This window comes from Symphalangus syndactylus, chromosome 13 (genome assembly GCF_028878055.3).
Source record: "Symphalangus syndactylus isolate Jambi chromosome 13, NHGRI_mSymSyn1-v2.1_pri, whole genome shotgun sequence".
NCBI lineage: Eukaryota > Metazoa > Chordata > Mammalia > Primates > Hylobatidae > Symphalangus > Symphalangus syndactylus.
Window position 1 is genome coordinate 96331832 of NC_072435.2, and position 15120 is coordinate 96346951.

Here is a 15120-nt window from a genome sequence, read left to right on the forward strand (position 1 = left end):
GGACAGAGTCCTAGCTTTTTTGAGGATTGTCATTTTGCAAGGGCAATATTCCTTCTCACATTTATCTCAAGCCCTTCATGTATAAAGACATCATTCAAGACAAAAGGGTAAACAACATTTAGTGAGGCTGAAAATTGCACAGTTTCTGTTCTGTAACGCCTCCTAATCCTGAGTTTGTCTCTTCTCATCTGCAAGAGTCCTTGTCATCACAACAGACCTCAGCATCTAGGAGATTGGAAGATACCACAGAATTCTGCCTATGTGATTCACAAATCCTTCTTGCTATTTGAAGCTTTGCAATTCTGACTTCCAGGCCCTCTAGGGAACTTTTAGTGCAGGGATGCATTATAACTTAGGAGATCATGATCTTACCAATCCTGGAAAACATGGAAGCAATTCTGCTGAAGGAGAGCCATTACTGGCTGATGCAGTAGAATTATTATTTCCATTTTAGACCTGAGAAATATCTGCCTGCTGTTAGCCAAATGTGGTTCTCCCATCAGGACCCAGTAAAGAACTTAGCCATTAGGACTACTCAGCATTAATCATTTGAGGGAATAGCTTTAGCCTTATAGCGACTAGTGTGGGTGAATCAATATGTTTATTCCTGCTGATATGAGCCAAGCTTTCTTCTGTAAAAGAATGAACTTACAACATCATAAGATTTATAGTTTTATATAATACTAATAAAATGACATGAATATTTTTTACACTTATGAAGCATCTTCTATTGTGAAGCTTTTTTAGTTTATGCCACACACAAAAAAAAGGATTTTGGTAAGTACTACAAATAATGTTAAAAAACAAGATGGAACTTTTTTTTTCAGAACCAGTGGCATTTCCTACATGTAAATCTATGGTTTCCAATTTCATATTCTCCAGAAGAGCTGAATTCATTTTCTTTTTCTCTTCTTCAAAGACTTATCTTAAACACTGGCTGATGCCAGGAAAGTCTGTAAAGACAGAATGGACCTCCCTCCCTTCTTTTTTATTTTTATTTTTTTAAGAGACAAGGACTCTGTTGCCCAGGCTGGAGTGCAGTGGCATGATCATAGCTCACTTCAGCCTCAGACTCCTGGGCTCAAGCGATCCTTCCGCTTTAGTCTCTCAAGTAGACGGGTTTACAGGTATGCACCAATGTGCCCAGCTAATTTTATTTTATATATTTTTTTAGGGATGGAGGTCTTGCTCAGGTAGGTCTTGAACTTCTGGTCTCAAGCAGTCCTCCTGGCTCAGCCTCCTGCAGCTCTGGGGTTACAGGTGTGAGCCACCACACCCAGTGCTCCCTCCTTTCTTAACACCATTCTCCATCTCAATACTGTCATAGGAACACAGAATTCACCTATGGGAAGTTCAATACAAAACTCCCAGTTTAGAAAATGGGGTCTTTGCCGCCTCTTAAGTCCAAAAATATTACATGTGAGGATTTATTTTAGATATGTAGCTCAAGTTTTGAAATATCACTGCTACCTATTCTATAAAAAATGCTGTGTTTGAGGATTTGTATTAAGTATACCTCTCAGGACAGGAACTACCAATTTTTATTTGTAGAATATAAATAGAATGTAGGAAGAAGCTCAGCTCTAGCAACAATTATTATGAGGCTATCATAGAAAATGTCATTTGTCCTCTTAAGTCTATTTTACACACTCTCCATCTTTTCTGTGACATGGGGAGGGTAAGAGCTGATTTGTCAGACTTTATTTTGGTTTCAATATGAAGTAACTATTCCAAGTCCCAGATTACAAGATTTTTAAAGTGGAATTGTTTTTACTTAGCCTAGGCCCCAAACCTGGAGCAGGCCCTCATTTTGCAGAGAATGAATATCATATAAAATTTGTAGTGAAGCACCTAAATCTAACATGATGGGCCAAATTATTTATGTATAATGTCTGTAATTTATACTACAGCCTCCAAAAAATTTTAGTTTCCCATTTTTTCAATGAGAAAGATAAGGCTTATTATTATTTAATGAGTCAAAGTCACATAAAAGTAGCATTCAAATCCAGGTTAGTTTAGTGCCAGTATCTCCTTTTTTGATCACTTGTGTTAATTTACACGTATGAGATATGTCTGTAATTGATTGAACAAGGAAAGGAATTTTAAGTGATTTATTTAAAGTAATTAAACTAAGGCGATCTAATGAAATTACTAAGAATAGTGATTTGGTGAGTGAGTGGAGGGCAAGCGGAGAGTGGCAGTAATGTAAGTTACATTGTCATGTGTCACAGCAGAAAAACCATATATAGTATATAAAATTGGAAATCATGAAACAATGGGACACACACATAGAAGGATCCAACAGAGACTCTTAAAAGTCCTTTTTCCACTGAGGAAGAGGACAAGGATTGCAAAAGGTAGCTATTGATTTTTATTGTAAGCCCTTTGGTACTTTGATATTTTGTTTATTATTTGATAAAATTTAACAAGATTTTACTGAAAAAGCAAAAAGTTATGATCTATAATATGTCTTTCACAGTAATCTACTGATAACCTATCAAGATGCTTTAAATTGTAGTCTAAAAAAAAATCGGAGCTTCTTCTTAGTTTATATTCATTATCGTTATTCATAATGTGAAATTGCAGCGAAAGAGCATTAACTGAGCAACTAATATATTCAAGGCCTTGTTCTAGGTTTTATAGGAGATAAAAGGGGGATACAGTTTGATTCCAGGCTTCAGTGCGTTACTGTCTAGTTGAAGGTGCTAGCAATGAGGAAGAAATCTAGATATGGAAAAACTAGGAACTTACATTTTCTTTGGTTCATACTGTGCTAGGTACTCTACCTCATTTTTCATAGAAAACATATACTATAGAAAAGACAAAATATAAAGAGCTATGTGAGTTCAGTGGATAGAAAAATGGTTTTTACTTATCAGGATCAAGAAATGCTTCCTGAAGCAGAGAATTCTAGGTGGGCCTTGAAAGCAAGAAGGGATTTCTATGGACAAGATGGGATGGGAAGGCATTGACATATTTGCTAATCAAGAAACTTATGTTTGAAACTCATTTTTTGTTGTTGTTTCTCTTGTATAAAAGTGCTTTGATGCCCTGGAGGTTGAGGCTGCAGTGAGCTGCGATTGCATCATTGAACTCCAGTCTGGGTGACAGAGTGTGACTGTCTAAAAAAAAAAAAAAAAAAAAAAAAAAAGCCTAGCTGTAAGCTAGGTACAGAATGAATTTTAAAAATATTGCTTTTCCAGCTAAAGACTTTTTATTAAATGTAAGTGCTGTTACCAAGGTTACAGAATCACAATTAACTATTGAGTATAATCACTTCTGTCCATAAAATGTGGGGAAACTTAAAGACAAAATGGAGATCACATGGATTTTGTAGCTATTCTTGATTTTTTTTAATTGTTCAATGTGTTTCCACACATTTAGGGATCTTACTGGCTTCCCTCTTTAATTTATTTGTTTAGTTTCCTTAGGATTGTGCTTAATTGCATGTTAATTACTGATGCCCAGTGGGGCTGTATTTTAAAGAATCTTCAGTTTGAATCTATAGTATCTTTACCATCTTGCCTAGTTTTTCAAATGTTTGTGTTCTGACCCAAAGTCTAAGATATCTGTGGCTATGGCAAAGAACTCAGATTCATAGGTTTTTAGAAATTATAACAAAAAACTATATGAATAACAATAAATAACTAAAATCAGAAGAACAAAGTAGACATAGTACATTTTTTTACATTGAAGTCACTTAGTCTCTTTCACTTGGGCACTATAAGTTAAAGGTGGAGACTGTCATCTTTGAAGATTCATTGGTACACTGATCACTCTTCATTTAGGAAAGCTTACAAAAGTCCTTGTTTTACAGCTCCCTCTCCTTTGTGGTGTTAGACTTAATGAATGGCTTATTGTCAGAAGTTCCAGACCATTACATTATACTCTATGAAAGAGTATTCTGTATTTCTTCTAGAGCACAGACAGAAAAATATCTTATATTTGGGGTATTCTGTGTGTGATCATAATATTTAGCATGAAGAGAATGTTGCATTTTGAAGCTATTTGGTTTATACATTTTAAAAAATTACATGAATTTAGAAAATCTGTTATATTAAATTAGATATTTAACATCTATAGTTTAATATCTGCAATCTGTTTTCAGTCTTAAATCCTGAACTCTAAATAATTATTAATCTCTGCTATCCCATTCTTGAATTTTTACATGTCTTTAAAGTTATAAAAATGTTTTATGCTAAGGACAGGTGCAATGGCTCATGCCTGTAATCCCAGCACTTTGGAAGGCTGAGGCAGGCGGATCACTTGTGGTCAAGAGTTTAAAAATCAGCCTGTGAAACATGGAAAAGCCCTTTCTCTATACAAAATACGAAAATTAGCCAGGCATGGTGGTGCGCACCTTTAGCCCTTGGCTACTTGGGAGATGAGGTGGGAGAATTGCTTGAGCCTAGGAGGTTGAGGTTGCAGTAAGCTGTGTTCGCACCACTGCAGTCCAGCCTAGGTGACAAAGTGAGACTTTGTCTCAAAAAAAAATTTTTATTCTTATTGTGAAAAACATAAAAAAGATAAAGTATAAAACAAAATCTACCCATCATTTCGCAGCTGAGAGATAACTTCTGTACCTATTTATTTTGAGTATTTTCTTCCTGTTATATTTTTCTAGTCATATAAATGGGCATGTTTTTTAATATGCAGTCATGCACTGCATGATGACTTTTTCATCAGTGATGGACCACATAAACCATGGTGGTCCCATTAAGATTATAATGGAGCTGAAAAATTCCTATTGCGTAGTGATGTTGCAGCTGTTGTAATGTCATAGTGCAATACATTACTCACATGTTTGTGGTGATGCTGGTGTAAACAAACCTACTGTGCTGCCAGTTGTATAAAAATATGGCACATACAGTTATTTATAGTATATAATACTTGACAATGATAATAAACTACTATGTTACTGGCTTATATACTCTACTTTTTATTGTTATTTTAAAGTATGCTCCTTTTACTGATTAAAAAAAAAAAAGTTAACTGTAAGATCGCCTCAGGCAGGTCCTTTAGGAGGTGTTCCAGAAGAGAGCATTTATATCATGGGAGGTGAGAGCTCCATTCATGTTATTGCTCCTAAGACCTTCCAGTGGAACAAGTGATATTGATAATCCTGACCTTGTGTAGGCCTAGGCTAATGTGTGTTTGTATCTTCATTTTTAACAAAAAAAGTTTTTAAAAAGTTTTTAAATTTAAAACATAGAAAAACGCTTATAGAATAAGGATATAAAGAAAGAAAATATTTTCTGGAGCTATAAAATGTATTTGTGTTTTAGGCTTAGTGTTATCACAAAGCAGTCAAAAGTTAAAAAAAAATCTAAAAGGTTACAAAGTAAAAACTTACCATAAGATAAATTTATTATTGGAGAAAGAAACATTTTTAAATAAATTTAATGTAGCCTAAGTGTACAGTGTTTATAAAGTCTACTAATGTGCAATAGTATTTTAGGCCTTCACATTCACTCACCACTCAATGACTCATTCAGAGCAACTTTCATTCCTGCAAGCTCCATTCATGGTAAATGCCCTATACAGAGAGACCATTTTTTATCTTTTATACTCTATTTTTACTCTACCCTTTCTGTGTTTAGGTATTCAAATACCATTGTATTACAGTTACTACAGTATTCAGTACAGTAACATGCTGTACAGGTTTGTAGCTTAGGAGCAATAGGCTACACCATGTAACCTAGGTGTGTGGTAGGCTATACCAACTACGTTGGTGTAAGTACACTCTACGATCTTTGCACAATGATGAAATCTACCGATGCATTTCTCAGAAAGTATCCCATCCTTAAGTGAGACATGACTACTTGGGATATGTCTCTGTGTATGTATGTATGTATGTATATATGTATGTATGTATGTATGTATCTGTCTATCTATCTATCTATCTATCTATCTATCTATCTATATCTATCTATCTATCTATATTCTTGTGTTGGTTTTCCTCACCTTTTCATTATAAACAAGCATTTTCCCACATCATTAAATATTCTTTGAAGACAGAATTTAATGGCCTGCATGCCTCCTTTATGGTGCTTCTTTTGTGTCTTACACTTCTATACTGCCCTCTCACATTTAAAAAAATTATTAAAGGTTTTTGGAATCTTTGTTATTAAAAATTCTAGTTATCTAGTAGTCATAGCTACTTCTACCTGAGTTTATGAGCCCCTGCCTATGACAAATAACAAATAAATAAATTGGGCTTCTATTTATTAGTCTATTTAGGAAGTCACTTGTTTTTTAGCTTATGTAATGTGTTTTGTCTTGATCTGAAGTATTAGAACACAGGATCATTTTACTGGGTTATGTTGGATTTATTTGGCAAATCCAGTTCTCTTATCTCTAATAGCCTGTGTTTGTGACTGCTTGGATATGGGTGATTTTAAAGACTAGTGAAGAGCATGGATTGTGGTTACATCTTTACACCTTAGTAGCTTTGTGACTTTGGGCAAATTACTCCATTGCATCTCACCTTCTTTTCAAGATTAAAGCCTAAATGATATCATAAAGTACATAGCCCAGAGCCAGGCTGATATTGAATATTCTTGTTATTTTTCTTGTCATTGTTGTAATTATGAGGTCTTTGACCATCCAATAGAACAAAGCTGACTAACCTTAGTTGAGATTGAAAAGCATCAGAACGTTTCTTTACCCATTAGAAGTAACTGGCCATGGAAGAAAAAAGCAAATAACCTATTTTAATTCTGGACCAGCAGGAAGGCATCTTTGTCTGCCCTGTCTAAAAAACTCTCATAGGTAGCTTCAGACTTTGCAATGAGGCAGCTGCATTAGTGCATCTGAAAAGTTCACTGCTGTGGCTGGAATGTTAAACAGCAGTTCTTGACAGTGACCGAAATGCATACTGGGGTCTCAAGGAACGGACTGAGGACTTCCTTTTCATTATTCACATTGTTCAATACCTAGTCTGTCTCTATATAAATGCCAGTGTTGCTTTAATAAATTATTATGGATGATCATAGTAATACCTGTAGCTGCTATTTATTGAATGCTGACTACGTGACAACTAAGGTTTTTATGCATTATCTCATTTAATCCTGGTGGCTGCTCTGTGAGTCTGTTCTCATCATCCCTATTTCATAAAGGAGGAAACTAAAATTTAGAGAGGTTCAGCATTATCTAATAAGAATTTCAATGTTGGTCTCTCTGACTCCAGAATCTGAGCTTGTAGCTTTGCTCTTATCTCTACTGTTTTGGTTTTATAATTACTGCATAGCCTCATTCATTCATTCAGCCTGAGAATCTACTTTGTTGAGAATCAACTTTGTGCCTTCTCCTGTTCTAAGTGCTTGGGTTATAGCATGCAGACAAAGTTCCTGCCCTTCCAAGGCTTATTTTCTATTAAATATGATAGAATATTAAGTTACTTTTAGGTGTTTTACTCCTAGAATAAGCATTCGTGTGAGGCTGTGAGTTATCTTATTCTTGAGCTTTAGGAATATAACTGGAATTTTGTATAAGGCTGAGTATATCTCCTAAGCTTATGAGATTTCTACAAAATTTCTACAAAATACTGGAAGCCAGGGCATGTTCCATTTTATGCATCAGGCTGTTTATTTTAGCACTGGCTTTTTAGCCCTGGCAGACTCCTCAAATTGGAGACGTTCTTACTGATTACTTTAAGAAGCTTTTAGAAGGTTTGGAAAGTTTATTGTTCGTGATAAAGCTACTTTTTGGTACCTTGGTTTCTTTGACTTCCTTAAATGTTCTATAGGTGTATGGAGCAGCATAAAAACTTTCTTTCTTTAGAACATGCCAAAAATACATCAGACAAACCTAGAACAAGAGGCTTAATTACTTCATAGAATAAATTTTCAAATTCAGATACAGTTGAAAAATAAATGATGTATCAGGGAGGTCTAATTATGAGGGACCAAAGTATTAATACTTTGTTTTCTGTGATATCAAGAATATCAAATCCATCCTTAAAAATGAATTATTATAATAAGAAGATGATATCATAAAGTGTTTGTGTTAATGTCACATTTAATCCATGTGGAAGCTGAAAATAATTTTAAATATCCTTAGGTAGAGGCTATGTTACATTTTTGCCTAGGGAATTATCAGTAAATACTATGAAGTGTGTTTCCTTGTAAAAAAAATAGTTGCCTTATTTTTGCATTGGAAATACAAGTGAACCTTTTTGGTCCCATAAAATGCAAATGGCTTGTGTATGTTCCTTTTTTTTTTTAAAAAAGTCCTTTGTCTAAGAAGGAGGATCATTGGCAAACCAGCTAGCCATTCACTTTGGATTTTGACATAGCTTCTCCTTGGGACCCTAATGACAGACTCTCTGATAACCAGTGCAAACTCCATGAATATCTTTCATTTCTCTAGAAGGAGGTGTGGATTTGCAAGGCTACCAGCTGGATATGCAAATACTACCTGACGGGCCAAAGAGTGATGTGGACTTTTCAGAGATTCTTAATGCAATACAAGAAAGTAAGTTTCACTCAAATTTTAAATTCTCCATGAAAGAAGAAACTATTATAATACTTGGGAGGGGTAATAAACTAAAAACCTTAGATGCCAAGCTTTAAAAAATATTAACAAAATGATGTCTTGAAAGAGATACTGTGCAAAATAATTTTGAAACTAGAAGAGATAGTGAAAGTGAGATTTAATTTGTGAAATTAAATCTCATAATAGTGGAATTTTTGAAAAATCTATAGCAGAATGATCAATTCTGTATATTGTATTTCATGTTATAATATTTAGTAAACCTCGGAGTATTGTAAATTTTTAGATTTCTTGATTAATCATAATCAAAGAAAAACCTTTAAGAAAGCAAAATACAATTCCTCTGCTCAAATGGAAGTAATAAGAGGGAAATGTTGGTGGAGCAAGGTGAAATCAGGAACTTCTTCTCCAAAATGAGTATCTGGAGTCATTGATGATGGGCTGCATGCCAGAAGTGAACCCTCATTTTCTAAGTGTTTTGAGTAATCAAGGTTTGCTCTTCTTTGAGTATTTTATTTCTGTTTTATAGCTTTCACTCAGAATTTTATCAGAATCAACACATTTACTCAAGTTAAATATTTAGCCTTGAGGATGGGTGATGCGGTGTCTCATACTAAGTCATTACCATTGATATTTCATTATCAGAGCTCTAATTCTAGATGATGAAGCTCCACTTTTAATATCAAATAATTTATCTCATGTTGGATTTGAGGGATTTTGATGTGAAGAACATTGTATACACAACCATTGCAGTTTTTTCTTACTTCTAGTTTGGGGACATTGCATTTTCTTTTCTTTTTTTATTATTATACTTTAAGTTCTAGGGTACATGTGCACAACGTACAGGTTTGATATATAGGTATACATGTGCCATGTTGGTTTGCTGCACCCATCAACTCGTCATTTATATTAGGTATGTCTCCTAATGCTATCCCTCCCCCAGACCCCCACCCCACAACAGGCCCCGGTGTGTGATGTTCCCTGCCCTGTGTCCAAATGATCTCATTGTTCAGTTCCCACCTATGAGTGGGAACATGCGGTGTTTGGTTTTCTATCCTTGTGATCGTTTGCTGAGAATGATGGTTTCCAGCTTCATCCATGTCCCTACAAAGGACATGAACTCATCCTTTTTTATGGCTGCATAGTATTCCATGGTGTATATGTGCCACATTTTCTTAATCCAGTCTATCATTGATGGACATTTGGGTTGGTTCCAAGTCTTTGCTAGTGTGAATAGTGCCGCAGTAAACATACGTGTGCATGTGTCTTTATAGTAGCATGATTTATAATCCTTTGGGAATATGCTCAGTAATGGGATTGCTGGGTCAAATGGTATTTCTAGTTCTACATCCCTGAGGAATCGCTACACCGTCTTCCACAATGGTTGAACTAGTTTACACTCCTACCAACAGTGTAAAAGTGTTCCTATTTCTTCACATCCTCTTCAGCATCTGTTGTTTCCTGACTTTTTAATGATTGCCATTCTAACTGGTGTTAGATGGTATCTCATGGTGGTTTTGATTTGCATTTCTCTGCTGGCCAGTGATGATGAGCATTTTTTCATGTGTTTGTTGGCTGTATAAATGTCTTCTTTTGAGAAGTGTCTGTTCATATCCTTTGCCCATTTTTTGATGGGGTTGTTTGTTTTTTTCTTGTAAATTTATTTGAGTTATTTGTAGATTCTGTATATTAGCCTTTTGTCAGATGAGTAGGTTGCCAAAATTTTCTCCCATTCTGTAGGTTGCCTGTTCACTCTGATGGTAGTTTCTTTTGCTGTGCAGAAGCTCTTTAGTTTAATTAGATCCCATTTGTCAATTTCGGTGTTTGTTGCCATTGCTTTTGATGTTTTAGTCATGAAGTCCTTGCCCGTGCCTAGGGACATTGCATTTTCTTGTTAATTTTCTTATGGATAATTTTATGCTTTTTAGTTATCCCCATTTATCATTATACTGTCCTCTTGACCTTATGAGATAATTATTACTTCCACCTTACAGATGGAACAACTGAGTGTGGAAGAAATTAAGTGACAGGGGAACGTGATAATAATGGAGACCAGACTGCAATGATGGCCATTTGTTCCTTCATTTAATTCCTTCATGAATATACTCAGTACAGGATTTAAACACACTGAGGTGAAGGATCCTGAAACTGAAGATGAGGCTACTTTTAAAAGAAATGTTTTTAGCAAAGAATATAAGGGGATCAGCTATTTATTCCAGTTGAACAATCCCTTTATATTACATTGATGAATAAAAGAGAAAAGATTTCCACAGGAGAATAAAAATCAAATTATTAGACATTGGAAAGAAAATAACTTTTCATGGAAAGTTATAAAATTGTGTAATTCACTTGATTTGAAAGGTGATAGGTTGTACAGGGCTCAAAGAGTTTAAATTTTTTTTCAATAAATGATAAAAGTTGGCTTCCATGCAAGTGCTAGAGGTGAACTTAAATTTAAGGAAGGGGAGCTAAAATGAACTTACATCAAAATGAACTAAAGGTTAGTAAGGTACTATTTTTATAGTAATTTTTATTACTAGATCTTAGTAAAGACGTTTGTATCTGATGTTAACTGTTCTGTAGTTTAGAAGGGTGATCTCTCTACGAACAAGTAGAGGAGTATAAATTTATGAGTACTTAACAGAAGAAAAAGGAAATGTTACTTGACTTTAAAATGCAAATTCAGCCCTTTATAAGTTTATGCATTTTCTACTGCTTTGGAACTAATTTATTTTCTTGTTGCAAACAAGTTTTGTGCTAATTAGATTTGAGAAGCTGCTCACACAGGCTGGGTCATTTCTGGAAGGAAAGATTTCGGGCCATTCAGTCTCTATCTAGGTTCCAAATATGATTGAAATTTTTAGCCAGTTTTTGGAAGTCTCCAAGCATAAAAATAGGTAGCTTGGTACTTTAAGGGATTGTACCTTAGATTATTGTTTCTAGAAAGCTTTGAGAGACCATCATTAAGTGTGTAAAGAATATGGAATTCTGTGACTGGCCCCAGTGTGTGATGTTCCCCTCCCTGTGTCCATGTGTTCTCATTGTTCAACTCCCACTTATGAGTGAGAATATGCGTTGTTTCGTTTTCTGTTCTTGTGTTAGTTTGCTGAAAATGATGGTTTCCAGCGTCATCCATGTCCTGTCGTGGGTTGGGGGGCTAGAGGAGGGATAGCATTAGGAGAAATACCTAATGTAGATGACGGGTTGATGGGTGCAGCAAACCACCACGGCACGTGTATACCTATGTAACAAACCTGCACGTTCTGCACATGTACCCCACAACTTAAAGTATAATAAAGAATATGGAATTCTGAACATCAGTATAATTCCTCTCCTTTTTGTTAAGATTAACAAGATGATTAAGAATTTTCACTTTTTTCTTCAAATGTTGTGACTATATATAATATATATATGTATGCATGTATATATAGTGTGTATACATACATATACATAAACATGCATACCTATGTATACACACACACATATATATATATGAGACCTTCAAGATCAAGCTAGAAGTGCATATATGCATGCTTACATGTGTGTATTTGTGTGTGTTTCAAACATTTCTTGAGTGTCTGGAGTAGGCCGGCCATGATGGTGTTTTCCCAAAGTATCTCTTTTCAATCTTAACCCTAAGTAATAATAGATAAGATTTTCTCCATTTTAAAGGTGAAAAAACTGAATATAGCTCCCCAAGGATATATGGTTACTATGTGATAGAGTCAATATTTAATTGTATGTTAGCCCTTGTTCTGCCAAATACTAAATTAAAAAAAAATGATTAGGACAAATGAACTACTTTGTGTTTTTAAAACTGTATTATATTTTCACATCTTGATGCAAGAATTTTGCCACCATGCTTCTACATTGTAAAATACATTTACAGTATTTTATCTTTTAGTGTGCATACCCTAAGTATAGCCTCATCTATTCTAAAGATGTCTCAGACTGGCTGGCCATACTCAAGTGCTTTTTCAGATCCTCCGTATTAGATGTACAGCTTATAAAAAAGAAAAGAGTTATTTTAACCATCCATCCATCTTGCCTGTCATGTGTCAGGCACTGTGCTAGGCATAATACCTTAAGGCAGTGGTGAATGTTTGGTACAAAGTCTAATTCAGGAAAAATGAAAACATTTTCAGATCACATTTTGTTTTGGTGTTCAATATGAAAACAACTTGATTGCTTTTAGGAAAAGGCATTTACATGTGAAAGTATAACAAGGGTGTGCGTGTGTGTGTGTGTGTGTATGTATGTATGTGTATGTGTGTTTGTTTCTTTTCCTTGATGTTATTTGTCCCTTCCTCTCTATTCTCACCCTTCACTCTCCATTCCAAGGTGGTAGCCAGGTCCCTTGAACTTCTTTGTTTCAGTAGAGTTTTGTGTTACCTAAAGTTCCTGCCTTTTTTTTTCTGAAAGCCTGAGCTTCCAAGACTGATGCTTGGATAGAAGAAGAAATTGCAAGAGAGATGCCCTGTAGAGGGAGCCAGGCTTCTGGTAAGGGGAATGGAAAGGGAGGGAATGGCTATGTTGCATGTCTGGGAGACTGCACGGGAGCCACCTGAACTGTCAGTCACACAGAGAGTTCCTGGCCTGAGAAAGGAACTTAGGAGTCTCTGGGAAGGGGGCAGTCTCATCTTGCTGTTTCTTTGTTTTATCTCCAGTGCCTTGAGCACTGGAGTGTGGTAGGTGCTTACTAATATTTGTTAGTGATTGAGTGAATGTGTGGAATCACTGGAGACTTGAAAAGCGGGCAGCTCAGTAGTAACCAGTGTGTCTTGGACACCTGACTGGTCTTTCTAAATGTTCTGCTCTTTACAAAACCCCTAGGACCTTTGCACAGTTCTGGATACATGAGGCAGGAAAGTGGGAGTGTCAGCAATAACTGAAATTAAATTGTCCATGAAGCCGGTGGAATGGGAACTTGGAGACAGACTTAGTTTGATGCAGTGATAACAACATTACAATGCAATTCCTATGCTTGAGTTCATCCAGTAAGATTCAAACCCTCCATCCATAGTTTAAGGAGTGGAGTGCATACTCAAATCTTAGGTACAGTAGCATTTTTTAAAACAAAAACAAACAAAAAGAAAAACACTGCTTTTTTAATCACCAAAGTTTTCAAATCCGAACATTTTAAGAGGTAAGCATTTTAAAATATTTCCTTCTGAAACTTGATTGAAAATCATGTCTTAAAGCTCTGCTGTCCATGAATTAGGTGTATGTGTGTGTGTATGTATATGAGCATTTATTATATTAGCTAGCTACTGTGAAGCATGTCATTCAAAGGTTATACTGTACTTTTTCATTCTCGCTTTAAATTATTTTCAATGTCCAGCCTTTTTTAGAGACCATCCATGCCCCTACCATTTGTTGCCCACCCCTCTTGTTTTGCTCCTAGTTTTTCCTTTCATGATTCCCATCATATCTGGATATAGACTGTAGGGACACTCTTGAGTGGCATCCATACCCTGAAACACATGATTGTGTTGTATTCCATCAGGTTCTGATGAAGGAAAGAGGGCACAAGATAGTGTTTGCAATGAGACCTGAGGAGTTAAAAGGATTGTGGGATCATTGTTATCCTGCAGTCTGTTTGTGCTTGCACGTGTGTCTACATAATCATATAGCTGTGCCTACATTAGGGGTGGTGTATACTTTCGTGGCTGAGGAGACTGAGTCATTTCTCAGTGACACCGAGTGAGTCACTTTGAATCTAATTCTTTTTTTTTTTTTTTTTTTTTTTTTTTTTTTTTTTTTGAGACAGAGTCTCGCTCTGTCGCCCGGGCTGGAGTGCAGTGGCGCGATCTCGGCTCACTGCAAGCTCCGCCTCCCGGGTTCACGCCATTCTCCTGCCTCAGCCTCCGAGTAGCTGGGACTACAGGCGCCCGCCACCGCGCCCGGCTAATTTTTTGTATTTTTTAGTAGAGACGGGGTTTCACCGTGGTCTCGATCTCCTGACCTCGTGATCCGCCCGCCTCGGCCTCCCAAAGTGCTGGGATTACAAGCGTGAGCCACCGCGCCCGGCCTGAATCTAATTCTTTAGCCCTGATTTCCAATTTTATTTTTAACCTGCATGGTCATGCCATTTCAGAGGAGCAGATGGCAGGGTATGGGGGTATGGGGGTATGGGGGTGAGCGGGGGGCTAGCATATATTGAGCAGGTAATCTTGTCTGGCAATTTTGTGTCTGACCTTTTACCTGTGTTATTTTATTTAGTCTTAAACTCTCTTTGCCTTAATTTCCACATCTGTAAAAGGAAAATAGTAATAGTACATCTATGTAAAGCCTTTAACATAGTGCCTGGTACACAGTCAGGGGTGTATAAGTGTTGGCTGCCACCTTTGACTTTATTCCTCAATCTTTCATCCTGTCTGGGAAATTGCATTTCCATATTTAGAAGATAAAGATATTAAAGCTTGAGTAAGTTAAGTATCCCAATCTAATAGCTAATAAGTGGAAGGGTTGGCATTTTAACTCAGGTCTGTCTGAACCCAGAGCTCATGCTCTTTCCAAATAAGGTGAAATTATGGTCAGTAGACTTGGAGGATCTTTTATGCAGAGCATGAATGACCTCACTTTATGTTATGGAAAGGTCACCAAGGCTAATGAATGAGCAGATTG

At 36.1% G+C, this 15120-nt stretch overlaps 1 protein-coding gene across 4 annotated transcripts in view; it reads left to right on the forward strand.

The window, feature by feature from the left end:
* The window catches only part of ANO4 (anoctamin 4), a 394030-nt gene that overhangs the window by 174679 nt on the left and 204231 nt on the right, over positions 1–15120 (forward strand). For 3 of the 4 annotated variants that reach the window (XM_055236694.2, XM_055236693.2, XM_055236695.2), the window contains exon 3: positions 8371–8475. The exons of the other annotated variant lie outside the window; for it this stretch is intronic. In XM_055236694.2, coding sequence (XP_055092669.1) covers positions 8371–8475 — 105 coding nt within the window. The remainder of the gene's footprint in view (positions 1–8370; positions 8476–15120) is intronic. 4 annotated transcript variants of the gene reach the window in all.